The following is a 26,697-nucleotide window of genomic DNA, read 5'->3' as shown; positions in this document are numbered from 1 at the left end:
TGGGAGCAGATTTTTAAAAGTCGAAGTGCCTTTAACATAATCATATTACTTAGTTATGGCATGGAGTTCCTTGCAAAAAAAATAACCAGGGCATTATTTTTAAAGGCAAATAAATCTTGTCTCTCAAACATAGATTTTTAATTTATTTCTCGCATTTGTAATGTATTTATTGAAATGTAATATAATGTATTTAAATGTAATATAATGCTTTAAATGTATTTATCCTATTGTTCACAGGAACGACAAACCGATAGTGTCCCTTCAAGCTACTCCCTTTGCAGTCTCAATACTGCTTCTGGATTTATATTTCTTTTAAAATAATTGAATTGTTTATGTAATAAATAATAGAATAATAGACGAATACTGAAAAAGTCGTAAAGCCATTTTCTATATTTTGTTTCAAAGACCAGTTTCTCAACAGAAGCCTAATAAATAAAATTAAAACTCACATACTAGTATGTGCGTGAACTCTTAAAATACTTTTTAATAAAAATATGCAATTAGGAAATTTCAAAATGTATACATCTTATTTTAACTCCTTGTAGAACTCGTCAAAAGAAGTTAATATACCAATAATTACTAAATAAAAGTTGCATAATTAGAGAGTTGCTCCACATTATTGAAAATTAATTTAAAAATCTTTATTTAATTTATTAGTTACCGTTTTTCACGATTATCACCATTTATTTGATAAACACATAATCTTTCTTGGCTAAACCCCGTCTCTTTACAAGCCTCGAAAATAAAATCCTGATATCCGTAAATTAAATCACAAGACAATGCAAATCAATGCTTCCATCAAGTTCTTGCAGAGTATTTACTTCTCTATCATTCAACTAGCCCGAAAGCAAAAAATTAAGAGGCATTAAATCTGGCGAGCGAGGAGGTCATTGCGCCGAATTCATCTATTCGGAAAAATATTATTTAGATGCTTATGAACTTCTAGTCTAAATTCCGATAAAGCCCCATCATGTATGAATTAGGTACTCTTTCTCACATTTAGAGGAACCTCTTTTAATAGTTGTAGCAGATTATGTCAAAAAAAAATCTAAATGAATTTCATCAGTAAGTAGAGGTGAAACAAAGTAGGGTTCAATAAGCGTAACATTTACCACGCCAGCTTAAAGATTTAATAAAATCTATGTTGCAAATTAATTCTTTTCACATTGTGTGGATTTTTTATCACTTAAACATAATCGTTGTAGAAATTATGCATATATAGAGCCTTGTTCCTACACAAAATTAATTTCATTAAATCTTCATTTTAGGCCATATATAGGCAAAATATAACTCTTCTAGAATAATCTTTAGGTTGTAACGCTTATACTTGTTGATATTTATATCGATAATACTATTATTATCGTATTGTCTTTGATACTTTACTATGAGTTATATCGTCCTCGACAACTTTTAAAATGTCTTTCTTTATTTGTAACATTTTAGGTTAAACAGTTCTTTCAGCATTGCTTCCTCACAGTTCTTTTTGTGTGTTATGAAGCTAGGTAACTAAATATATAACCATATATTCTGCATGCTTTAGCTGCATTGTATATGCATTCTCATAGGTAGATATTATGTTCATTAGTTCATTGTTTTCCTAAACATGGGTCATGTTTGCCTAGTAAATAATCAGACAAATGAAATACGCACTATTAAAAGACTGATACAACTGATCGGACTAAAGATTCGTACTAAAAAGCATACATTAACAGAAATTCTGATAAACGGTAGGAGTGAATGTGTTCGTCGAAAATATGAAAAAAATATTTATCAGCATTCTGATTTTTAAAAATTTTTAATGTCTTACATCTCTTTTATTATGGAAGTTTTATATAGGTAATTTTTGGTGTATTAACTCCTTTTGAAAGAAGCAGTTTAAGTAAATGACTCAACTTAAAAAGATCCTGTATAGTGCTTTTAGGCTAGAGGCAAAAAAGTATCCTAAGTAAGAGTAAAATTTGAGTATAAACAATATAATCTTTACTACATAGTTTTTAATTTTTTTCTTTCTCTAGACTATTATGTCATATTTTATCAAAGGCTTAACCAAAGATTTATAAAATAGTATAAGTGTTTGCTTCCTATGAATTTCTCTCAGCAGACAAAATTTATGTTTGAAAAATTGTAATTTATTAGATAGATATTTAACATGAAAATCCCACTTAAGTCTAAAATTTATTATAACTTCTAAACATCTCATCTCTCAAGTAGCCTCTTTTATAGGTTCAGCTAGTTTAAGGATATTTATTTCTTGAAAATATTAATGGTTTCTTGAAGATATGGAAGAATCTGCACAATTTATATTGCTAATACTTAGCGTTAATTTATAGTTGTCTAAAAAAAGTTCAACATTTTGGATCACGTATCAGCAGAGAATAGTCGTCCCGTATCATCAGTGTACGTTTAAATTTGTTAAAGGAAAATGGCCATAATACCCTTGAGGGATACGAATTTCTATTCCTTTTGTCCACTTATTGTACTATGAATGTTTCGATAACAAGCTTTTAACTTAGGTAGCTCTAAACGATTTTTAACACAGTGCCTTTTACCCCATAATTCAGAAGAACTTCTTAAACTTTGGAATCTGATGAGAATCACATTGGATCGAATGACTCTGCCAAATCCAAAATACTGCTATAACTCTTGTACCTTTATCTAATTTATCTATTATTTCACTTTTGTTAAATGCGTCCAATATGCTGCACTTTTTAGTCATCTAATTGATTATTAGATAATATATCATTCGCTTAAAAATATAGCTAGTGGTCTAAAGTCTATAAAGTCTACCAGTCCGCTATTCGTCTATTAGGATCTGGCGTCCCCCAAGAATTGCCATTATCTTCATTCCTTTTTAATACTCACATGAGCGACATTTCACCATCGGCTATCTACCTTTAAGTGTGCAGATGACACAGGTTACAAGAGAATCCTTTGGCGCCACCTTCAAGCGCATCTAAAGAGATTGATGTTATGGATAGAACGCTGGAAACTGGTTTCTTTTTCAAATACAAGAAAAGGGAAATTGAAGAAAGCAGATCATCAATTCAGAGGCACAATGCGCAATCTGTATTTCTTAGTCATTTCAAAGACCGCATGTATCAGAGTAGGAAGTCCTTCATCAGGTTAGGTAGAATATAAGGTTAGGTCTAATTACAGCAACAAATTACCTGTTGCTTTTGGGTCTCAGTAGTGGCTCTTCTAATTGGCATCTAGCTACTACTGAAGAATTTAGGAAATCCTTATAAGTTATAAAGATATACATTTCATTTTATAATAAAACAAATATGTTATAATTATGTTTTGGGAAAAAAGAATACTAATTTCTACTTCTCTTAATCCACCCTTTATATTTAGAATTTTGACTTATTAGGTTCTTTCTCTGAGATAGCTACGAACGACCTTTTGTACAGTGTATTTCACCCCATACTGTGTCAAACGCCTTTTTAAAGTCCAAGAAAAACTACTATGATTTTTCTATCTAATTTATTTATAATTTCACTTATCTAATTCATGAATAGCATCCGATGTGGTTCAGTTTTCAGTAGATCCAATTCGATTTGCGATAATATCTCATTCGCTCTAAAAAAACTTAACTAGTCTGTATTTTAGATGTTTTTCAAATATTTTTGCTAAATTAATAATTATACTTACATAGGACTATAGTTACTGATTCCTAGGGTACTATCTAAATTTTTATATAAAAGGGTTATTATAAAAACTTTAAAACGCTTAGATACATGTCTGCTTTTAAATGTGTTGAGAAAAGTTAATTAAAAACACATAACCTTTTCAGTATTCTTGATGTAATTGTATCTAAACCTGAGGTATAATTATTTCTCAAACTCCTTGTGTATTTTAATATTTCTTTATTATTGACCAATACTAAAATCATTGAGGGATTAAAATATGGTACTGTTGATGAAATCATCATGTTTTTGGTAAAATGATACCTTTAGCCATTTTTACACCTACACTTACAAAAAAAATGCATTGCAGTAATTATCTATTTTAATATTTGATACAGTATTAAAAGTTCTGCATTGGAGATTGGCTGCGTCCGCTACAATTTTACCAAAAGTTAAACTTGAAGGTATTTATATTAATTTTTTCTCTATAATACTTATTTCTTACTATTTTAGTTAGTCGATTGATATAGTGTCTGTAGTTTTGATGTTCATGTTTCTTTTCAATATATGGGTCTTTACCAATAATTTTAATAATTAATTCATTAATTAATTTTTTTTATTTTATTGATAACGTTTTTTTATTGACTTTATTAAATCATTTTGTTTTATCATATTATAATTAATTTCCGATGACTTAATAATGCAATATTTGGATCTGGGTAGTCCAGAGTTCTTACACAGTCTATACCTTCAGGCAACCGTTTTAGGCATAATTAGATTTTTTTGAGTCACTTTGGTTTTAGAATTGTTGAGCATAATTTATCAGTTATAGCGTAACTATTTAGAATGGAGTCAAGACAACGCGAGTAACTTCTTTAATCATGAATACAAAGCGATGACTTGCCATGAATCTACTACATATTCTTTCCATTACATCTATCACCTTCGTTCTTCCTCTTATTTCTTTATGTATTATTTTGTCTTTTAGGTTAATGCCCAACATGGTTTTTCAGCAGTTCTTTTTGCGATGGTCATGGCCTTTAGTCCGTAAGTTGTTACTGATAAGATACAGCTATAATACAGCTTTTTCTTTAAGTTTGTTGGTATATCTTTATTTTTAAGCATATATTTCATTTTTCTAAATGCAGCCCAGGTTAGTGAAATTCTTCTTTTAATTTCTGTTGCCTAATTTTCATTTCTTTCTCTCCAAAATGTTCCCATGGTAGCTTTTTAAAAATGTCCTCCAAGGTTAAGGTATATAGTTTGAGAGCTGAAGTATCTCAGTGCCTTACCCCTGTTTACATTTTGACTTTATCTATTAATAAATCTGCAACGATTTTTACATGCAAGGTGGAGTGCTCATGTCGCAGTTTTTAATAATAAAAGTATATCGAAAGTATATTCTGGCATTCATCATTGCTATTATAAAGGCCTATTTCTCAACTGTATCTAAAGCCTAATGAGCCGCGAAGGGCCAAATGGAGCGGAATATTATATTATGTGGTCTTCACAATCAAATATATTATGTATATGTAACTGATCCACTAATATGACGATATGACTGGTTTCCGTCTAGTTTTTGTGTTAACCTATTAGTAATAATTCTTATTAAAAGTTTATATAAATGTAATTCTTATTTTCATCTGTTGTCTGTGTCATTCTGTGTCTTTTTTTATTTTACGTAATTCCTTCCGATTCTATGCTGAGAATGTGTATCGGAAACAAAGTGTGGTCTGGTCTTCTTATTCTGTCTGACATAGTTGTTCTATTTTCGATGTTTGTATTCATTATTCTTCGTCTTTTAAATGACTTATTTATATTTAAATCTCCAAGGGGAGCTTAATCGGTTTTCTTTTTTTTTGTTGGTATTTATCCCCATTGCATGTTAATGCTTCATTTGTTGAAAATCTAGGGTTTTGAATGGTTTCTTTCTCTCCAAATTTGGTTTAATTTCAAAAATTGCTCTGTGATCTCTACCGAAGTTCTTTTAGAATGGTGACGGTGGGATTCCGGGCCATAAGCTCTATTTACCTAGAGTAATATTGTTTTCATAAACGTTATGTTCTATGTTTGGTTTTGAGTTAATATGGCAGTTAAAACGCCGTACTTGCCAGACGTGTTAGGGAGTTGGTTGGGATTTTGAGTTTGTCAAACATAAAATAAACGTAATAATTAGAACGTACTAATTACGTCTTAAATCAATTTTGGCTCCTAATAGTTTTGGCTCTGTTTTCTAGCAGAACTTGATCGATTATAAAATAGTTTAATGGTAGTTTTAACGACCAATCAATCCTTTTGTTAATTTGGCTTTACTACAAAAATTAAACACTTCTCTTTCGCTATCAGGTTCAAGTTCATAATTCTTCTGGTAATTATTGTTCTCATGAGAACAATTTATACAACAAGGCTGTTTAGCTTTGAATTACTTTGTACGCTTTATGCTTTTCACTGCAATATGTTCAAATATATTCTTTATCATAAGCAGCGATCTTGTGTCCAAATACACCACATCTGAAACATCTTCTTATATCTTGATCTTTATATACTATAGCCTCAATTTAACCAGCTTTTTAAAAGTAACACCAGTTGTGCAAATATGGTTCATTTCCTTATATTCTTTGATTGTATGCTGAAATTAATTTTTAGCTTCTCCATATTGTTTATGTCTACTTAGTCTTTTTAAGTCATTAATCAAATCTTCTTTATTATTGGAGTTATTATTGACGATAATAATTTTAGTTTTGAAATTTTTTGTTCCTTTCTATATACAGCTCATTCTTTTCTTCTTGTATCTGCTTGGCATTAAAACTTAATTTATTTAGGTTTTCGTTTGTGCCACTTATAATTATTACTTTGCTTTTTGACAGAATTTAATTGGTGGTGTTTATTATAGACTTGTGATTTTGTTTTGTGACATATTTGTGTTTCTATCTTTAAATTTTGAGTAGGTTCACACAAGTTCTCAGGATAGAAATGAGTATCCCTCTAGCGGTTCTAATTTTTTGATAGTGATTTCTAGATTCCTCTATATCTGTCACTGACTTTACTATACTTATCATATCTTGGATTTAGAACTACATTAACCGATAATTTTACATTGTTTAGTTGCTGTTGATAGTTCATACAAAACCACATGATTTTGTGTCTCAAGGCTTCATATTCTTGAGTATTTCTTTAATACATTGCACCTAGATGGAACTAATGATTTCAAAACCCATTATTCCTGAAATAATTTCTACACAATATACTTGATTGTCGTTTTTAGGACCACCTGGGTCCGTTGAGCCTCCAGCCATTATAATTTAAATAAGTGTTCAATTGTTCAAAGACGCAGAGAACAATACTACATAATACAAGTCAAGAATAGAAATTAAGTTAAAATTGGTCAAATCGGGCGGAGACTAGCTACTATATATTAAAATTATATAAACCTTGTATTATAATCCTCTGACTTTAATTTAATAAATTTAAGACCTGTGTGAGTTTATCTCATTACTATTTAACTAACTTAAGTTATTTCATTATCTATCACTCAAATCATAAACAAACTTTACTGCAAACTTGCTCCTAAATTTTTTACCCTAACCCTTAAACCCTAATTATTTACCTATTACTTAGAATAAATGCTTAGAAGTTCTCAGCAAATATTTTATGTTTACAAAGTTTAAAACCCGAGTTTTTTCTACTCTGGATATATGAAAACATCTCGATTTTTCCCAAAGGAGTCCTAAAACCCCTTTTATGTGGTCCGCCGCAATTAAAATTTCTGAAAATATTTTCAGCATCTCCATTTAATGGCATTTTGTGGATTCCGGCTGAAAATAATGCTCCGGCAAGTGTTATTTCATTAATGCGTTTGTCCCAGCCGCTTTGAAGTTAAAACAAAATTATGCTGAACGAGCGACATCTTAATGAGGCTTTGCTAGGCTATGGTTTTTCATAATTTTAAGAGTTTTTTCTGATAAAAAACTTCTGACAACTGATACAATGACGCCAAATGTTCAGATCTATTAAGCCTAATAACTAATTAAACCTCATTGATTATGACATATTTTAAATATCGTTCCACTAAATTCGAGCATAAACATTTTAGTGAGGGAATAAATCTTTTATTCAACAGGCATTACGGTCCCATAAATAGTATTACCGGGAGACCTAACTTGTCTATACTTTAGCCTGCTTAAATTGCAAACAATAAATCCTTGGAACAGCTCCGCTTTTTACCCCCTGAGGTAGTATTAAAACAATTTTCGTCACCTACGTATTTAAATTAGGGCTTTGGTTAAGTCAATCTGATGTTTAGTGCTTATTTAAATAGCGATTGTCTAAGTATATTTGGAATAAGAATTAGTCATTTTTGCCTAAATATATGGATGTGCTATCGGTTTTTTAAATATATGGATAAGGCCATGAGAACTATAACGTTATCTTTGAATAAACTTTGAAATTACATGAATATTAGATAATAATAGTAAAGTAACCTGAACGGATTCTAAGCAAAATTAAAAATTGTTTCAACAATCATAGTCAGGTGATCTAATAGTAAAGCAAAATTAAATACCCCGTCATCCACAACCATTAGAGCTATAGCCAGTTTGTATTTGATTTTCAACACTTTTAATATTTTGGTAATTTTTTGCATCTAGAATGGGACTTTTAGGTCATTATTTTGAATATATACCTGTAGTTCTGTTTTATCTATATATCCGTTCCATTTTATCTATATTTCTACTAAACAATATAATTAACATTATTAAAAATAATAATAATAATAAGTCTTTATCAGTAAAATACCGAAGAAAAACATCTCCAATTGAGGAGTGAGGCTGTTGGATATATTAGACGTCACTGGAAAGAAGTAGAAGAGTATTTAGTAACAATAGATCCTAGAATGAAGTAACAACTGAACTACTTTATCAACTGCAGCAAGATGGAAGGTATGGACCTGAAACACATAAATTTAATGTTAAAAAATACACTGTAGAGATAAATAATTCTGACAAAGAATTTATTAAAAGTGATGATCCTATTAGAGTTTCCAAAATCAAAAATACTACAAACATTACCCTTCCCTTGCTTGGAGATATAGAAAAAGGACATTTTGATTTGTTAAAAATAAGAGAACAAAGTTTACCAGCCAAGGTAATAACTACTAATAATTGGGTTAATACATCAAAAAAAGGTGTGAGGTTAACAGCAATGCAATTAGTTGAAAATATCCTATCTGCAATAGAGAGTACAAACCAAATGAAAGATACGGGAAATCAAGCACGAACTAAAGGGAATACTAACGAGTATATAAAATTAATCTGGTTTTTCTACATTATAGCAAAAACAGGAACAACAAGTATAAAGGAAACTTACAAATTAAAGAAACAGATAATCTCCATACTTGTAGCAAGCTAAATCCCATCACTCTGGCAAACCAAAGCCGATTTGTTTTGAACCAAAATACTTTTAAACTTTCTATCAGTCAAATAAACAAAATCAGCGCAGATGTGAAGCAACAAGTCGAAAGTAGTATAAAGAACAACAGAGAGCCAGTTAATTATCAAGAATGTGATAACTCAATTATTCTTGAATCACCAGATAAAAGACCATTTAATTAAGCAGACGATATAGGTGTATCTGAAAATATATCTAACAGAACAACTAAAACCCACGAAAGTGAGGAATGCAAAGAAATTTTATGTAAGCTACTACTTACACAATTCAAGAAAAGGTCTTACTCACTATTTCCAAGGTCAAATAAAGCAGGAAAATAAACTATGATGAAGACCTTGAAAAAGTGAATAAAGAAACAAATCTGTGGATTCAGGAAAGACCTATCAAAACTTAAGGAAGCAATGAAACCCAAACTTAGCAAACTAATGTTAGAGACAAAAAATGATTCTATAAAGAAATCAAAATAAAAACAAGAAGATCAGAACAACGGAGAGACTGAAGCAACAATAGCAGACAAAACATATAGAGCAGAAAGGCACATAGAAAGCAATATCACCAAAATAAGCAATTCACGAACAACAGCACCAAATTCTATAAAGGAGTATTAGGAAAAGTACATACATGTAAAGATGCACTAGCAAAAAAAGAAATCGAACAGTACTGGAAAAACTTATGAAAAGGAAACAGAGAGCAGATTGGATCCAACAAAAGAAACATTGGGAGTGAAATGGATGAAGCGAAAAGTAACCACAGATAATGATGTCAGAGAAGCGCTCAATATATCATCTAATTTGAAAGCATCAGGCATAGGTGGTTCTGGCTAAAAAATGTACATGTAATCCATTACAAACTGGCAACAGCATATAATCACATAATAAATATAAACCAGAGCATGCCTGCATGGCCTAAAAATGGAAAAACTTATCTCATGCAGCTTGCAAGCAACAAGCTGTAGTCATTAATTAGATAAAAGTAAAGATCTTAAAGGCTCAGGCTGCTTAATCCTAACAAAAAAAGCACATCTTGATCGGCATATCCGAGTTGCTAAATATCTGCATCTGGAAAGTGGTACCAGCACAACCCGGACCCTGTAATCGACACACTAGATGGAGGTAGCAATCCCATCTGATTACATCCCACTAGTTGCTTCATAGTTATGTTTCAAAGTCAGAAACTAATTAAAAGAGATGGGAGAATAAATTTAATTATTTTATTCTTGCTTTAAATATACCAAGATGTCAATTTAATTAAATATACCACTCTAAGATATCAAGAAATAAAATTTAATAACACCAAGTTTCAAAAAATTATTGATTTATTAGAGATTTATTAGAGAAACTTGTTTTCAAATATCCACAAATTTTATATCAAAAGATTTAGAGTTTTAAAGATTCACAGCATCTACCGTTCTCTAAAGATTATTTGAAGAAATTGTACCTTTAATATTAGTAGTATAGAGTTTACATAAATAATTCTATGCAAATTAATAATGGTTTTTCATAAAGTCTAACATTTAAAAAAGTTCGTTAAATATTTGACACTTTTGCTCCACATAATAAAGACATCTGTTGTTTTTAAATATTTCTTTTTTCCAGAGAAAATATGTTGGATTAGTTAAAAGTGTACACCGCTAACGCTAATTAATAAAAAAAGGATAAGACTACATGTAAAAATTAATTACTATTCATATACGTAATAGTCTTGGATAGGAAACTCCCTCCCATAAGAGCCAATAAAACACTAAACATCGATAGATTGTGGCGGCCGCTGAATGTCGGGGAGTAGTACTTACTGGAAGTAAAAATAGGTTGGTGGCGTCATAATTACATTCTCCAAATACTGCATCTGTTTTTAGTTTTCTATATTTAGAATGAGCCTATCGCCTTAATTTCATCGTGAACTTAATATTAGATGTAATCCAAGGAGTCGGTGCTTTGGTAAACCCATAATCTCTTAATGGAACATGAATATGAAAAATTCTATTAATATTGAAATTCAAAATTAAATCATTTCGTTCACATCATCTAAACTATAAATTAAATCCCATTGAACTCAGTCAGGTAGAATTATTTGAAATAAAACTCGAATAATCGCGGTAAGTTCGAAATAAAATCGGCACACGTTCCAAATGTAGGATTGAACACACCAACTGATGATCTAAAATATCTTTCATGATCATAATTTTATAGGACAATTATTTCAGTTTTAATGTTTCAATATTACATCACGATTTCAGTAAAACAATTCAAAAAAAAATCTCGTATGCTCAATTTTTAAAGAGATATTTTTATGTTGAGCGTATCAGATGTTTATATATTTATTTTTATTATTTTACTAAAATAGGAAATGTGGTGTATTTGTTATTATTAAATGGCTAGTGGAACTGCAGCTTGAAGAAACTCTGGTAGGAGGGTCAACAAGTTGTGTTTAATTATATTTCTTTATCAATGGAAACAGTTGTTTACATGCCGCACTATCAGTACGAGAAACATCAATATTAAAATATGTACCAAATAAAATATAATAAACTGCAAATTGGTAAAAAACTAACCAAATAATTTTCGAGAACCTCCAAACAATCACTGACTTTTGGGAGGTCTTTATAAAGATCTGAAATACAATATTTTACCCTTAACTTTTACACTCAAATCACCAGACACTTTTACCACTAACCAAAACTCTTTATTTTACTCTCGACACGTGCTTCGCTAAAAAACTGGTAAAACTTTTAATCTTATCCCGAAGATGCTAACATCGTTAGTGACGTGTGTAACAACACGTGCTGAGAGTGAAATAAACAGTTTTGGTTAGTAGTAACCCAACCATAGGACTTTTACATTTACTCAAATTTGTTCAAGTTCTTTACTGCTTTGCTATTATAACTATTATATAGAATTATATTATATACTATTATATATAGTGTTCTGGGATTCTGGACAAATTATTGTATATACGATCTTTTGAGAGGCAGGATATTTGTTCAAAATGTTTGAAATTGCAGTTCTCTAAAAAAAAAATCGTTAAAAACTTTGTTTTTTTCTTAATTTTAAAGATTTTTTCTTAATCCTTTGATCTAGGAAAACCCGTCATTCAACCCATAATAGCTTCTTGTTAAAAAAATTCACTAAGGTGATTTAATAATCTAATTTCATGATGTTTTATAACTCGAAATAAACTTTTTTAGCCAACGTTATTTCCTTTAACAAAAATGTTCCCTTTTTTAAAAAGGAAGAGACACAAATTTAATAACTTCTCGTTTCTTTTCAAGCAAAGTTCTTGCTTGTATAATTTTTTTTAAAAAGCTATACTTTCTGTTTAAGGTGACTGGCGTAGTTGGCAGAGCGGAAACCCTTTCGTCCGTCTTTTTTCTTGGCGCCTTCCTCTTTTATTCAAAGGCAACGAAAAATCGGAAGTGCACAGGTAAGCAATGTTTTTAAATCAATAACTTAAGTATAGAGAAAATATGCCCGTATATCTTGTAATATAACCGAGCTCGTTCCCCTTCAAACGAGTTAATTCGATATGAAGGTTATACAGAATAGAACGTTGGTTGTCTGGAAACTTTTTTTGCAGTTTTTGTCAATAAACTCGAAAAAGATTCTTATATTTTTATATTATGCTACCCGAGCAACGGATCTTATATTATTCTATTTATGACACGGGATGTACATATCTAGTTTTTAAACTCAACTACTAGACCTCAAATATTTAATAAGATGACCCTGTATAGTATGCGATATACTTTTTATATACGTGTACAGATAAAAAAAAAAATTCTTGCACGTCAAAAAATGCTCCCTGATGCGTAAAACATCTGTAAATTAAAAAAAAGGTGCATTGCTAGTAAAGTTATTAAAAAAAAAACTCTCTTAATAATGGGCTATGATAGTTGAGACCTATTTTTAATTAATATTTTTCCTAATAAAGTTGATGGAAATTTTAGGAGCAAATTTTGAATTATCAAGGGATCAGGATGTGTTGCCAAATTTAAAGGCTTTCTTTAAATAAAAAGGGGTATACATACAAGTTCATATATATCTAACCAAAAATATATAACAAGCCAAATATAATTATTCAAAAAATTACAAATGTTGTTTTTGTCTTATTAAAGATCATACTATTGTTCAATACACTTAGTTTGCTTAAAAAAAAATTAGATCAAAAAAGGTTTAGGGCACAAGAAGGGGTCAAAAAAAGTCTTAATTATCCAGAAAATTCCTATTTATTGGCTACCAGTTTCGTGACTTCCACATGTCACATCATCAGGCCAAGAACTAAAGTAAAAAGAAGACATTACAACTTTAAAATATAATAGAAAATAAAAACTTAAAAAAAAATTACGTCTGCATTAATATAAACAAATAAAAAACCCAAGATCAACACTGTACTATACGTGTATGTAGGTGTATATAATTTTCAATGTTAAAATCGTAAAAAAAAAAACGGACGCCACATTCATTTACTTAAACAAACAATATCATTAACGAGATCTATCTATTTACAAACCAATCATCAATTCGTGTATATAGGTTACTTACAGTACTATATATCTTATAAATATAAATTGCCTAGACGCGCGATAGATGGCTCTACGGCTGTAGATCGTTTATAAATAATTATTAATCAAATGAAGTTTTAATTAGTTTATTTTCTCCCATGTGAACTTGTATATTTAAGGAATTGTGATGGTCTTTCTTAAGTGATCTTTGAATTTCTAAGTACTCTAAGTTGTTCAAAAGGCGATTATTATCCTGTAAACGATGAATTATTTTAAACTTACTATTAAAATCTGTACAATGTCCAGTTTCAATTACATGTTTAGCAAAAAGAGATTCCGAATTGTGTTGTCTGATACATCTATTATGCTCTGCAAATCTGCTCTTAAAATTTCGTTTTGTTCTTCCGATGTAATAATGTCCACACTCACAGGAAAGTTTATACACACCCTTGCACGCTAAAATATTATCTTTATCTTTATTATTTAAAAAGAGATTACCCAATGTCTTCTGAGATTTAAAAGCAACTTTGATATTGTTTGAAGTTAAAAGTTTTTGTATTTTATAGGAAACAGGGCCATTAAATGTAAGAGTAACGAATTTTTTTGGGTTTTGATCCCGGTCATCTTTCTGAAACGTGTTTAATTATACATTATGAGTTGAGTTACGTAATAGTTTTTTATTTTTTATTTTATCGATAATTGTTGAGGAAAAACCATGTTTTGTGGCAATTTGCTTATTAATATTAAACCCCTTTTCTCTATATTCCGATGTCATTGGAATATCTATGGCTAGCCAAGACAATTTTCCAGTTTTTATTTTATTTGTGTTGTCCACGTACACTAATATAAATGTCCATTGTGTTTCTATATGTTTTAATTTTATGATGTTGACAAATCTCGTTTTATAATTGTAAGTACCTAACATAATTTGTATCGCCAGAAAAACGTTGTATTTTCTATTATATTTTAAAGTTACAATGTCTTCTTTTTACTTTAGTCCTTGGCCTGATGATGTGACATGTGGAAGTCACGAAACTGGTAGCCAATAAATAGGAATTTTCTGGATAATTAACACTTTTTTTGACCCCTTCTTGTACCCTAAAGAACTTCCAGAATATGGACAGGATTCTCCTTAATATCAAAAAAGGTTATTTGTTCAGGAAAATAATTTGTACTTTAATTGTTCATACAAGGGGAACTCAATAAAAAACTCTGTAAGGGATAAATGTACATTTTGTTCGGGTAATCATCATTATTTGTTGCACGAAAAGAAATATAAAAATAGTATATTATCAGAAAATTATATTGAGATGAATAATGCATGTTTAAAAAGTTAAAATGCTGAAGCAGATTCTAATCCTTGAACAAATATTGATGATTTAAGGTTAGGTTAAGATGATAGTCAGGTTATGATTTTATGGTCAAGAAATAATGTTTTGCTGTCTACAGCAACACCATCATCTCAAAGGAAGGTAAAGTCAAGGGTTCGTTACATTTAGGATCAAAAACATGTTGTGTAACAAAATCAGTTGTTAATTAAATTAAGACCAGGACATATGAGTATAATTTAATAGTGTCAGGGATCTCTCAAAATAATAAAAAGATTCCAGAATTGATAGACTTTGAAGAATGTATTTTAGAAGATTTGTATCTTAATATCTCTCCGAAAACGTCAAATCAGCATCGAATCAAGTTCCAAGGGGAACTGTTGCGCTAGTCTTCACTCAACTCAATGCAAATCTAAATATAAGCCTAATTATTACTTTCTATAAATTTAAGTATTTTATAAAATTACTGGTGGTGTATCGAATAAATGGATGTTTAAATAGCAGAAAGGTTTTTTTATAATCTCAGTATCAGAATTAAAATACAACATACAGTCCACGTTAAGAAATGTCTGGAGTTAAAAAACTAGATAATAATCGGCAAAAAATTGCAGAAAATTAAATCTTCGATTTGCACCCCGTTCAATAATAAATCACTATTTAAGCTTAAATAGACGCCTTTATTATAAATTCGATTATTGTAATCGACAATTATTTAACGATTAAAGTAAAGGTCTTATACTAGTTTTCTATACTACAAATTCAAAGTTTTATGTTACACGCGAATAACATAAAGATAATATTAAATTTGTCAACGTATATCAAGCGATCATTTTATCCAATATTTATCATTAAAGTTTAACTAATCATGTGTTACTTGGGTTTATCCTTTTTTTTTCTATTTTAGAATGGAAATATATTATATTTTCAATGGTATCTATAGCAGTGGCCATGCTATGCAAGGAACAAGGTATTACAATTGCTGGAGTCTGTGCTGCTTACGAGATATTTGTGGTGCAGAAGGTATATTAATAATATTTAAAAAAAAAATCCTAAAATTAAAATATTTTTTTTAAGGTTAAACTGGATGATATAAACCACTTCCTTAAGGCAGCAGTAACTGCAAAATCAAGTTATCATCTACCAAAGTCAAACGCAGGCACCAAACGCCTCTTCGTTCTTTTTATCACTACAATCCTTCTTCTATTAGCCCGTCTTCAAATTATGGGATCGCAATTGCCAGTTTTCACGAGGTTTGATAACCCCGCTTCTGTAGCTCCTACCCCATCCAGACAGCTCACCTATCACTACTTGATTAGCATCAACTTGTGGTTGCTACTGTTTCCTTGCAATTTATGCTGTGATTGGACGATGGGTACTATTCCATTAGTAGAATCATTTTTGGATGTAAGAAATTTAGCAACTATTGCTACTTATGGATTTTTTATTATGATTTCGACCACTGCGCTGCTTACGAGGAATAATCATCAGAGTTTGGTTTTGATTATGGTAAGATTTTTTTTATATATGAATAATAGAAAGTAAGATAAAAATGGTTTTTTACTAGATAAAAGCCATTTTTCGGGCTTACTTTTAAGCAATCTACTTCTTTTTATCGAAGATGAAACTTACCAGAGAAACTGCTTTAATTAACTTGTTTCCAAAAATATATTACCCATTTTGGACAATCCTCTATTTTATTTTACCTAGTAGACTCCTCGGATTTTCCTTAATGATGAGTCACATAATTCTTTAACTAAGTTTTGGCGAGTTACCAAAATACTCGGTCCGTTTGCCGGATTCCCATAAATATTGTCCCACTAAAGCCGGTTAATATTCATAAAGGGGAAACTGCGGTTCTATTAATTATTATTTCGCTATTGAACATAGAAATCCTGTTTTGGTAGAAGTATTATTTTGCCAAACTGGTTTACTGGTGCGTAAATATTTAGAGCGCCTCGATCACAAAAGTTATATTATATAAATAGACCGGGAGATTTATATTGTAATTTTTACTGAATACTGGAACTATTTACTTAAATCGAAACAAAGCAATAAACCTTTCATAAAATCTTGAAATAAATAAATGCAATGCCAAAATGAATTATTTTCATAGAAATATAAAAGCTTGCTTTGTTTTAAGTGAACAATAAACTCTACTATGAAAACTTTAATTGGCATTTAATGAAAAATAAGAACTGCATTTATTAAATAGACCTTTTATATTATAAAACAGGGAAGCTACATTATTTTTATTTGGACCAATGGGTTTGCATTTTTATTAAAAGTACCAATAGGTTACTAGTAGTAGTAACATTACAAAATTTAATAAGTTTTAGATTGACCGCACCAAACATGGGGTAGGTGGATATTTTGTTAGTAACATTTTATGTTGCCAGTAATTACTCAATTTTAACACAAGAATATAAAGTGATATAATAAATTATTGTAATAACTAGCAGAAACTGAGTTGCATTCTTTATTATAAAGCAAATGAAAGAGTAAAATTCTAATATCAACACTATTTTGAACTATATTTATACTAATCAGTAATAATAATTTATATCTTTAATATGTTTAGTTTGGCTTCTTTAAATCGCCAAAATTTCACACAAAACGCAACACTGTAAAGTTAGTTTGGAGATATTCCCTTGATAAAGGTAAGTATTTGGCAACTGCGCTCGTTGCTTACGTTTGCATGGTGTATATACATTATATAATAAAATATAATATAATAAAAAAATAATAATAAATAAAGGGTTAATAATAAAAATAGTTAAGTGGAGAAAGACTATAGGATTTCACTTTTCCGTAAATTTTTATATTTTCCAAAAAATGGAATTGTTTTTCTTGTTTTACTGGGAGTTTTAGGAATTTCGAAAATTAATTTTTTTTATTCCTTCCAGGATTTTAGAGCAAGTTTTTTATGTATAACATAATTTTTTATTCTTTCCTGGTATTAGAATTTTTTTTTTTTTGATTTTATAGAAGTTTTTATAGAAAACTTTTCTATTTTCTAGACTCTTGACGTAATTTCTTTGGGTTTTTAAGTTATAGGAAATATTTTTTATCGTTTTCCAGGCTTGTGACACTTGACAATTGACACTTGTAATGGTAGTGAACAAAGAGATCTAGGAACCATTTAAATACCAAGACTGACCCATCTATCCTAAATAGTATGCAAATATATTTAATTATATGTATGTATATGGCGCGGCGGTCTAGAATCACGATCGGAAAAGCACGTGCTTGACCATTTTATATTTCGCTGAACAGTATTAAATTCGAATAATGAAATGGGGCATAAATTCGATAACTAGGTCCTGGCAAACCACCAAAATCGTTTTATGGGCGCTTTCTCGAATTTCCTATTATTGTGTTTTTGGTAATAAATATTCCGGTTCCGAGCAGTTTTCTAGATAACCGAACTTTACTAGAAAAAAGCTTAAGCCATTAAATCTCTCGCCCTTTTTATAAATCTCCTTTTCTTTATGAGGCGGTCTATATATTTTTATTCCCTGGTTTTATTACAAATATTTTTTTTACATTTTGATACCTATTAGTTTTTATTAGTGTCTGATTTATTTCTCATCCAAAACAATCCATCACCCATAACAACCCTTGCCAGAAAAAAAAACGAGCTAATAACGACATTCTCCCTTTTCCAGGGCACCTCTCTCCTGGTTTTACCCTTTATACCGGCCTCCAATTTGTTTTTCCCCGTGGGTTTTGTAGTAGCCGAGAGAGTACTTTATATGCCCTCGATGGGCTTCTGTATGCTTATTGGATATGGATGGCAAATTCTCTGTCGAAAAACTGGAAAAAAGTTGGCCTGGAGCTTTATTTGTCTGCTAATACTCTCCCACGGGATCAAAACCTATTTAAGAAACTGGGACTGGGAAAACGAATATACGATCTTTATGTCCGGCTTGAGGGTGAATCAACGTAATGCGAAGCTATTTAATAACGTTGGACACGCACTTGAGAGCCAAGGTAATTAATTAATACTCGGGTGCCTAATATACTAATAAGTAATTATGATTTATTTTTAGGGAAATTCGAAGATGCCCTGGATTTTTTTAAAACTGCTGTTAGTGTACAGCACGATGACGTCGGGGCATATATAAACGTCGGAAGGACATACAATCACCTTAAAATGTACAAAGAGGCTGAAGAAGCTTATCTTAAGGCGAAATCCCTGCTTCCGAAAGCTAAACCTGGGGAATCCTATCAGGCGAGGATAGCTCCCAATCACTTAAACGTTTTCCTGAATTTGGCTAATCTTATTTCGAAAAATCACACCAGGTAAAAGCACTAAGCAATTTTTTATTATTTCTTTTTATATTTATATTTTAAATATAGGTGTTTCTTTTTAACGAATATTGTAATTGAAAGAAAGAAAGAAAGAAAATGTGCTATATTACGTAAGACAACAAAATCTTGTGTACAAGCATCCTAAAAACTAAAAAATTCCAAATTCACTTTAAATTTCAAACAAACATAACTTCTAAAACACTTTACCATAAAATTTACACACATTACCAAAATTAATCATAACAAAACAGATTGAGAAAAAAAAGCATCTTTTTGATAAATTTCATTAAAAAATAAGTAAAGCTGTCAATAAAACAGAATTTAGAAGAAGTAAATTACATTATTTAACAGGAAACAAAACTAAAACACTAAAATGATGTCAGAGCACAGGTTAAAGGGTATCATTAAAAAAATCGTCAAGGCTATAATATGCCCTGGATAATAAAAGTGATTTTAATTCCTTTTTGAATCTCTTAACTTCTAAAATTTGTCTGATACATAGAGGAACATGGTTGTAAATCTTTTTGCTAAGGTATATAAGTGAGTTCTTGGTGAGGGAGGATGTAGGGATTGGTAAGGGAAAATCGTTAACCTGGCGAGTCATATGACCAGTGTTAGAGAGAGGTTTAGGACATTTATGAATAACAGTAGCTGTTTCTAAGATAAAAAGAGAAAAAAGAGTTAGGATTTTTTGAGATATAAAGAGAGGTTTACAAGAATCTCTTAACCCAGCGGGAATTAATAGTAGTTTTTATATGGTTATTTTGGTGCCCGCAATAAGTACTATTAACTTTTATATTCTTGACGATAGGTCAAGGTTGGTTGAATAAGTATTTGTTCTCCTTAGTAATGTAGTAATCAGTTATTGTCAGTTTTGTTAATAGGTTAGACAATTTATATTGTATAAAAAGTACTTTGAACTAAAAGGTCTTTCAATAAGAACGCAAGATTTAAATTGCGCGCCATACAGACGCCGACAGTCATAATGTCAAAATATGAGTATGACGCGAAAGATCGAAAGCTGATAGATGAAAGATAGTAAACAAGGATCATTACGGAATAACGCGATTGTCAAAAATTATTATTAAAATGGTGCTTCATTGAATATTCAGTCGAGATCATGTTCTTAGTTCATCTACTGTAAAAAGAATTCGTAAGTACTGGTTCGGTTAGTGATGTGAAACACACAATAAGCACTCGTAGAAATCATTTAAAATAAAACGTCACGGCAGTTCAAGCAAGTGTAACAGAAAGGCCAGATACCTAAATTCATCATCTAGTACAAGGGTTGGACATTTCAGCGAATTTCTACTAAAGATTTATAGCTACATGTCTACAAAATCCAACTGACTTAACAAATTCTCTCAGCGGACCATGAACAGCAAAAAGAATTGAACAATTGGTTCTTTGAGGAAATTGCCGATTTTACAAATAAAATCATTTTTCATAATGAGGCTCATTTTCCACTCGATTCCTTCGTTAACAGGCACAGCTGTTGCATGTGAAGCCTAAAAAATCTATAAATGAATAATCAAAAAGTAATGCATCTCCAATGTGTATATAGGATGCACCATGGCCTAAGGAAATAACTAGACCGTGTTTCTGCCTCGTTTGCCAAAACGAAGAAGATAATGCAATAACGGTGAAGCATTATTGTGCTACAATAATATAGTTTCTTGTGCCTCATTTTGGAAGCTATTGATCTTGATTACATGTGGCTTTTGCAGAACGCTGACACATGTCATACTTCCCAAACATGGATAATTTTAGGTGAATTTGCTTCTGGTCGTGTAATTTTCAGATTTAGTGACCAGAGTTAGCCTACATGCTCTTGCGATTTAACGCCTTTAGACTTCTAGCTCTGGCATGATCTGAAGTCGTAAGTTAATGCCAATAAGCCTGAAATCATCGAAGCATTAAAAGCCAAAACTAGATGCTGCATCAAGGAAATGCCACCATATGTATACAATTACGTTATTGAACATTTCATCAAGTTCAAGGTACAAATACGTGATGTGTTCAGAAAATAACGACGAATTTTTAATTTTCTGGGTTTGAAGAGTCCAATTATCAACACCTATTTTTTGTAATGTACGTATATTACAATTTTTTACTGAACTCATTGTTACTCACACTTACTTTTTTAGCGGCAAGTGTGATTTTATTTTTTATGCGTTTTTAAGTCTTATAGAAGATTTTCGGATGTTAAAAAAAAATTATATAAAGTGTAAGAAAGTGTGTGAAATATTAACAAAAGCCTACGGTGAGTCTGAAATAAGTAGAACAAGAGCTTATGTCCTAGTATACTTTTATATACCAGGTGTTCCAAAAAGATGGTGTAGTTTTAAGGAGTTTGTTTGGGACATTAATGTGAACAATTTACACATGAACCCCTCGTCAAAATGAGCCATTTTGGTTCCAGAGCCACTTTTCGATTAAAAAGTTATCATCTGTTAAACCTAAAAAAATGCCTTTAATATAATAGTAGTAAATAGTAGTAATTGTCTTTTTTTCTAGAAAAGTACTTTACTATTAATATAACAATATTATAAGAGTGATAATAATGTTTTAAAGTGACGACCTCCAATCCGGTTACAGAACTCGATTCTTTGCCTTATGAGACTCCATGAAGCAAGGACGGCTTTTCATGTATGTGATAATAGGCCATCACTATTCCTAGTAATTCTACTTGGGTGTTTACAGGAGTTTTGCACATGAATGACTCTATATAATCGCAGAAAAAAAATCCAATGGGGTTAAATCGGGACTTTGCGCTGGCCACCTGATAGCTTCTTTCCTTAAATAATCCATTGTTCAGGAAATTGTTGGTTTAGGTGATCCTGCGCAATTCAAAAAAAATCTGCGGGTGCATCGTCATATTGAAACTACATTTTAGGTCCTATATATAGAGGAGTTCAGGCATTGTTCAATAGCTGAGGAAATATGTCTTGTAGTAAATGTAAATAAATGCTACTAGTAGGCCGAGATGGGAATAAGTACGGACAAATCAAGAAGTGGGCCACCATACCAGCCCACATGTTAATCGCAAAATGTTGTTGGGTAACTCTTACCCATGCTGTGTGAGGATGTTCAGCATCCCATATGAGGCTATTGCTACTATTAAAGTAAACATCCTTAGTATTGGTGGCTAGAAAAATCAAATCAAAATCCGGTTGAATTGAAAAAACTTAAACACAAAAATCTACTTGCAGCTGATAATCTAATGAACCCAGAGCCTGGACTTTTTAGAGGTGGTAAGGATAAAAATGCTACTCGTAAAACACCTTATACACTATTTGGTGGGCAGCATTCGTTTGTTTTTTTCTTTGTGCAATTGCTGGTACTAAGGTTTTCAGCAATCTGTTTAAAACCCTTTTCCTCACAGGATTCATGGATGTCCTTTACTTTCTGAGGGTTTAAAACTACCCATTTTCCGTAATCGCCGATGGACTACAAAAATTGTTTTTCGGGAAGGATGTCGGCGATTAGGGATGCGCTCAGCATATAGCCGCTCAGCTTTCCCCGGTATTGCTTCTTGATTCGCGATAAATAACATGCATATCAGCGTATTTTTCAAATGTGAAATCCAGTATTGGCCGGCTCAAATGCAAAACTTAGTTGTAAATAAATTGAATATAAAGCAACTAAGCTGGTATTTCGACTTAAATAGGCAATTTAATTAAGTTTCGAAATGCAATATTGAGAGACATTTTTTTTTAATTCTTTTATTTTTTTTTTTTAATTTACTTAATATACATAACTAAAATTTTCAATAAATTCCTTGGAAAATATTATTCACTATAACGGCCCAAAAAAACCCGTTAACTTTGGCACTATTTTGTTGAAATACTTGATATATACCACTGTAACCACTGTATAAGAGTTTCCAAGATAGTCGGAAAGTCGTTGAAGAAGACGAATACCCCAGACGCTCTAACACATCAACAACCGATGAAAACGTGGAAAAAGTGAAAAAAATGGTTATGAACGTTGCTGAATCACAATCAGATAAGTCGCTGATGATATCAATTAATCGGAATATCGATTGCCTTATGCCATGAAATTTTTTCGAATGGAAGTGGTATTTTGTGGGTGTATTGGTCAATTGTTAAAGAAAACTATTTGTCTCTCGCCAACATTTCGAATTGTATTTAATTCATCTTCAGGGCTTTGAAATAGAAAGAAGGAAACGGTGTTGAACATTGTTTTGCATTTTTTCCCTCTATTTTTTTGTAAATACTTTTTAAAAAATTATAAAAAAACATAAGTTAACATACAATGGCAGTATGCATATCATAAAGCTTTAAGAAGGGAGGGAGGGAAGGAAAACTTTTAAAAATACCTAAGTCAAATTAAACAAATACATATGAACTATGTCATATTTTATCAGATTTTAATTATAGTTTCTCCTCTACGTAACCACCTTTTAATGTTATCTACGGTTTTTATCCCTCTTATAAGTATTTTGTCTTCTGTCATTGTATGTTAACTGGAGGGGATTAATGGAGAGAAGAAAAGCAAAAAAATGTTCAGCATCATTTCTTTGTATCTATTTTAGAGTTCTGAAGATGAATTAAACATAATTCGAAACGTTGGCGAGAAACAAATAGTTTCCTTTAACAATTGACCAACACACATACAAAATACCACTTCCAATACAAGAATTCTAGTCACAAATTTACAAGAATAAATTTTGTTCGAATGTTTTTTTTGGTATGAAACATGTGGCAGCAAAATTTATTCTAAAATTATTGAAATTTGAACAACAACAGCGATAAATGAATGTTGCTTAGGAGTCACTTAATGAAGATGATGACATAAATATAATGTAAACTGACTAAAGAATAATATTACAGATAATGAAACATGAGTTTATAGATATGACGAAATTAAGGCTCAATGGTCCCAGTGAAGGCACTGTGGCAAGTGCGGTCGAACGTGAAGGATAGTGCATCATGAATTGTTGCCAATATGTCATACTATCTACAAGTTCAAAGCTGTTTACGTAAAGCAATCCAAAAAAAAATCATCGGATTTGTGGCAAAACAAATCATGACTACGATCATGCACCTGCCCACACTTTATATTGCTTCTCCCTGAATTTTTGACTAAAAACAATGCTCCTATAATACCACAACCTCTATATTCGCCAGACATGTAATTTTTTCTACTTTCCAAAATAATTAGAACCTAAGGCCGTAGTTTTTTAGGCAGGAGCTATATATAATGGCTATCCCAAAGATCGACTTTGAGAAGTCTTTTGAGGATTGGAAGAAGCACTGGCAGAAGTGCGTTATATCTAAAGGATACTATTTTGAAGAACAACATTAGTGTAAACAAATAAATAAATATTTTTTTTAAAAACCCTCGTACAATTTTTAAATACAATCGATATATTTTCTATTTAAATTGATATAGAAGCAACTTGTGCATGATCAGAGGCCACAAAGCAAATAAAACAGGGTAAATTTAATATTTAATATAACATGACACCCATTTAGCTTTAAATGAAAACAGAATGGAAAATTCGTAGGTTAAGTCGTTTTTTGTTTTACGTGCTTTAGATCTAAATGAAAACGGAATAGAAAATGTTTAGTGATACCACCGTTAAAAAAATTTTTGTATTTTTCTTAAGTTGATGCAGAAACGACTATGGACTACTAGGCATTTTTCCCCATTATCATATTTTTTACATTTAAGTAAGGTTCTGGACAAGCATAGGTCGTTTTTAGTAAATTTTTTGATGAAAATCGGTACATTTTGTATTAAGAATTAGTAGATCATTCAGCAAAAAGTTGTCACAACTACCAAAAAAATTATGCTATCGATTGATGTAATATATATACATGTTTTTTAAAATTTTTTAAACGGGCCATGGTTATTTTTTTTTCTGCTTTAACCACGTTAGTAAGGATAAAAGTGCGTCAATATTAACCTATTTTACCGTTAACGTATCTCTAATTTTAAATATATTAACAATAGTTCAAGGACGTTTTACAAATTAAATACTCGCGATCAAATTCAGGTTGTTTATACGATTTCTTACTCATTCAATACTTTTTCTCGATTTGTAGTGAACTAGTGACATCACAAAATAAATCGATTAAAAATCAATACGAACTCAAAAGTCAACTATCACGTTAAACTTTATTAAGCAATATTCAAGAAAACCAAATCCTGGAAATGGAGGTTTATAGGAGAAGGCGCGTCGTAAACTAAGAAGTTATGAAAACGTGCGAACTTAAATATGGATGAGGAACAGCTAAAAGATGCGGTTCACGTTTTATATAGTCACTTAGGTGCGCTAGAATTTTCTACTTGCATTATTTGAACTTTCTTAAAGTTTGTTGTGGGAAATAAATGCGCCTGAATGGCGGTTACGTGTTGATGATTTAAATGGTTTAATTAGGTTAATGGGGTTGCTGACGTGCTAAATTTACAAAGGGGGGAAGAGTTACTATCTCAGAAGTAATGCGTTTTATATGCAAATTTTTACTTATTCGGTGGTAGCACGTTTAGTTTATTCTATTAGATGCTATTGGGTTTTTCACGCATAGTGACTAAGTATTAGAATGATTTTAATTATTTAAATCACCCTGAGGTGTTATTAAGATATAGAAATAACCAGTATCACTTTCATATAAAAATAAATAATTTTTTTGAGACTCTGATCCAATTGATCCATATAATCTAAATTTTAATTGAAATGTAACATTTTATTTTAATCCTAAACTAAAGTACAGTCTAAGGTGAATGTAAATATATTAAATCCTTGGTAATTTTATATGGTTTTCCCCAGATTTTACGATAAATGCGATGAGTTTATTTTATAGGATTAATAAGTCTACGGTATTTATTGGTCAGATAAATATTTTTCGGTTTTAATTGCATGTCATGTTTTAGATTCATAATAAGGTCATATATTAATAATTAAATTTAAATATTGCCGTTTAAATTATGATGAAGAATTTAAGTTTCTGGCGTATTTAAATTTTTAACTGCAGTTTAAAAATAGGTTTTTGAATGTATTAAGTTAGTTAACAACTTTAGCAAAGAATAATATGGCAAAATATGACACTATAATATGCAATTCTTTGACAAGCTCCTACAATTTTTTTTTTAAATTTGAGCTCTTGCGTATTACAGGGATCGAGTGCTATCTTTTTTTAATAAAACTAAGTCGTGTCTCTTCTAAATTGTCTTTTTCTTTTAACCATTTAGGCCTAATTTGTAGCCTGCATAAGAAGTTTTTTGACCACCGTTTCCAAAACAGTAGCTTAATTTGGGTATACTTTTGCAAATGAGAGTCTATTTTAGGGTAATATTGGAACCAATTAGAAAATGAGAAAGGGTAAGATATTAAAAATATAAATGATCATTTGATAGCGAACAAGGGCCTAGAATTAAGTAACTTTAGACCTAAGTATATATTTATTTAATTCGAGGGCCAAAATGAGAGTCTAAAATTAAAAGATAGCGAGGCAGAATT

General features: G+C 30.8%; 1 protein-coding gene across 1 annotated transcript in view; it reads left to right on the top strand.

Annotated features, from left to right (window-relative positions):
- Window positions 1–26,697, top strand: part of LOC126737461 (protein O-mannosyl-transferase Tmtc3-like) — a 130,208-nt gene that overhangs the window by 82,906 nt on the left and 20,605 nt on the right. The window contains exons 4-8 of the mRNA XM_050442372.1: window positions 12,392–12,491; window positions 15,802–15,917; window positions 15,972–16,403; window positions 18,563–18,887; window positions 18,947–19,199. Coding sequence (XP_050298329.1) covers window positions 12,392–12,491; window positions 15,802–15,917; window positions 15,972–16,403; window positions 18,563–18,887; window positions 18,947–19,199 — 1,226 coding nt within the window. The remainder of the gene's footprint in view (window positions 1–12,391; window positions 12,492–15,801; window positions 15,918–15,971; window positions 16,404–18,562; window positions 18,888–18,946; window positions 19,200–26,697) is intronic.

This window comes from Anthonomus grandis, chromosome 6, assembly GCF_022605725.1.
Source record: "Anthonomus grandis grandis chromosome 6, icAntGran1.3, whole genome shotgun sequence".
Lineage (NCBI taxonomy): Eukaryota > Metazoa > Arthropoda > Insecta > Coleoptera > Curculionidae > Anthonomus > Anthonomus grandis.
The sequence above is the reverse complement of the archived record's forward strand: the minus strand, read 5'-3'. Positions and strand labels throughout refer to the sequence as shown.